Genomic DNA, 2,747 nt, shown 5'->3' with positions numbered 1-2,747 from the left:
ACAATGACAGAATTTGACGGAAAATTGATCAATTGTCAAACTGAGAACATTCATTGGATTGAAACTGTATATGAGTAAAAGTGTAAATATTTTGTCAATTTGTTTGTCTTTAGTATAAAAATCGCAATCCTTTTTTATTTTTTCACATTTTAGCGAAGGTTAAAAAAGTCAAAATTAATTTCTTATTTGTATTGAAATCCAAAGTATTAACCAAGCCTTAAATGTACCAATTCCCCGCCTGGAAACATTCCAATGGAAGTCATTCACTTGAACGAGACTTTAGGTAGTCAACTTCACACCGTATCGTCACATTCCATTTGTCAATGTGTCAAAAGAAACAACAAAGAACGTCATAGTCTATTTATTATTATTGTGAAAGCATATGTTCTTAAACATTTTCGGTGAAATATTCTGGTATGAAAATTGAGTTTTGCTAAAGTATGGAATAGAATTATTTTTTGTCAGCATTCACTTATATTTCAATCTCTTTTATCCGCAGATATAAAAAAAAAGTAATAAAAAGCGATCCATCATTGATTGTCGATACAAACGCTCACACTGCTGTACATCAAGGTCAAAGAATGTCTGATCAACGTTTCGACTTATCGTCGAACATTTTCAAACTAAACATTGACTGTTTTGACGAATTATTCGAATGGTTATCACGCGACGACTTGGATGCCCTGGGTCAAACGTGTAAATTGCTGCAACTCATTGTCGGTGATCATTTCCAGCGAAATTTTCCGGCAATTGAGGTTCGTGCTGAAGAAGATGGATTGTACGTGAACGATACACGGAGTGCGAATTTCTATCGAAGCGCACAGAAATTGCACAGTTTTGATAAATACATTCAAAAAGTGTCGCTGTGTGAAAATTCAATTGGCATCGAAGATGGCGTTCGAATGTTTTGCTATGTCGGCACCAATTGCACGACATCCATCAAGCACATTCAATTCATGAATGTTTTATTAACACAAATCGAATTAGTGTGGATTGAAAAAATTCTCGGCACCTGTGAAACCATTTCGATCGAAGATTGTCTAATCAAACGTCAATTTTACGAAAAATTCCCCGAACACTGCGAGAATCTAAGGAGTCTGTACGTAAAAGATTGTCGATGGAATCGAAACGTTTTGAAACGAACGGGAAACGATTGGTTACAACGTCACTATCCAAAGTTGAATCATTTGTCATGGACACAGTCATCGAAAAAAGGCCAAAAAATCGATGAGCTACGCACATTTTTCGCACTCAATCCACAGGTTGTGAGTTTTTCAACGAGTTTTCATTGCTTTTGGAATAATCGTGACTTCATCGACCAAGCCAATGTCAAACTACAAGATTTAACCATTGAATTTGATGACTGGACATGGACACCGAGAAACATCACCGAAACATATCGACTGCTGAACAATTTGCATGCGAAAGGGATTTATGAACGATTAAATTTGTACGCCAGATATCATAATCTTGACTATTTCGGACAGATGACATCGTTGAACGCACTGCATAGCCTACATTTACACGAAATTAGTGAACGATATAATTTGCCGCAATTGCGACAGTTGAAAGAGCTACGAATTCAATACATCAATACTGATTTGGACAACTTACCGAAACAATTACCAAATTTGGAACGTGTTTACTTGAAATTTGCCGATACAAAACATTTTTTGCCGTTTATTTATCAGAGCGCCAAATTGAAGGAGATGAAAATTGATTTTGTCTGCGACAGAGCCACATTTAATTGCGTTCTTGATGTGGCTTCGATGCACAAAGAAAGAGAGAAATTGATGGGAGCACGAAAAGTCGTCATTTTTATTGATGAACATGTATTTTTGGCCACAAAGTGGAGTACGGGAAAAACGGAGTTCGGTTTAATCGAAATTGAACGCGGATACAAACATGTCTGGAACCGGAAAATGGAATGTTTTTAAACGTTTCGCGAATAGAATTGAGGCATCGGCGTATTTTTTATTTTGGATTTGGATAACGATTTGAGTCAAATTCGGGATATTTAAATCATAATTGTAAATAAAATAAAAACACACCAAAGAATGTCAATAAAACATAGATGCTTAAAGAGCTGTTTTTGGAGAACTTTATTAATTTTTTATTTATTTAAAAAAAACTAAAAACCCTCCTTCTTCGTATAGGAAAGAAAAACAAAGATTTCTCATTCTTTCTACACTCTCTTTGCACTCTTTTGAATGGAAAATATGAGCAAAAGAATCTCTCTTCAATTTGTTTTTAGTTTTTAATCCAAAAGAGTGAAAAGAGAGTGAAGAGGAGTCTATCGTTTGAAGACGTGTAAATGAATGGAATCGAGTGGAGCGAGCAAAAATGATCCGGGATCAAATTTGAGTTCACGATCAAATTGTCCACCGTCCAGTTCGAATTTGAATTTTTGCAACATTAAAACCAGTCCGACCTTTATTTGCATCTTTCCCAGTCTCAAACCGATGCAATTCCTCGGTCCATCACCAAAGGGCAAGTATGGTCGATTCACAAAATTGTTATTCGTTGAATTTTCTTCATTGAATCGATCTGGATTGAATGTCTCCGGATCCTCATAATATTGTTCATCGTTTTGTAAAGCATAGATTGGTATAAATATTTCGGTGCCTTTTTCAATAACTTTATCTGTGTCAGGTATTTTATAATCTTTCACACATGCTCGTGTGAGAACCCCTAACACAGGGTACTTTCGCAATGTTTCTGTAACAAAAAATTCATTTAATAATAAT

The 2,747-nt window shown here is 35.4% G+C and overlaps 1 protein-coding gene across 2 annotated transcripts; it reads left to right on the top strand.

The window, feature by feature from the left end:
* Positions 1-316: 316 nt before the first annotated feature.
* LOC116351007 lies at positions 317-2,105 on the top strand. Of its 2 annotated transcripts, none has more exons than XM_031783032.1 (2): positions 317-414; positions 500-2,105. In XM_031783032.1, exon 2 carries the CDS (start codon positions 582-584, stop codon positions 1,935-1,937), a length of 1,356 nt encoding a protein of 451 aa, XP_031638892.1. In that variant the 5' UTR covers positions 317-414; positions 500-581; the 3' UTR covers positions 1,938-2,105. The 2 variants fall into 2 exon arrangements, with proteins under 2 accessions (XP_031638892.1, XP_031638893.1); XM_031783033.1 differs by having other exon boundaries at positions 342-438.
* The last annotated feature ends 642 nt before the right edge of the window (positions 2,106-2,747 follow it).

The sequence above is a fragment of the Contarinia nasturtii genome, unplaced genomic scaffold (genome assembly GCF_009176525.2).
Source record: "Contarinia nasturtii isolate CC-2019 unplaced genomic scaffold, AAFC_CNas_1.1 Cnas_scaffold_4428, whole genome shotgun sequence".
NCBI classification, from domain to species: Eukaryota; Metazoa; Arthropoda; class Insecta; order Diptera; family Cecidomyiidae; genus Contarinia; species Contarinia nasturtii.
This window is presented reverse-complemented; position numbering and strand designations above follow the sequence as displayed.

Excerpts from the sequence above, each read along its gene's own strand:
- LOC116351007 (XM_031783032.1), top strand. The coding sequence starts at position 582 with ATGTCTGATCAACGTTTCGACTTATCGTCGAACATTTTCAAACTAAAC.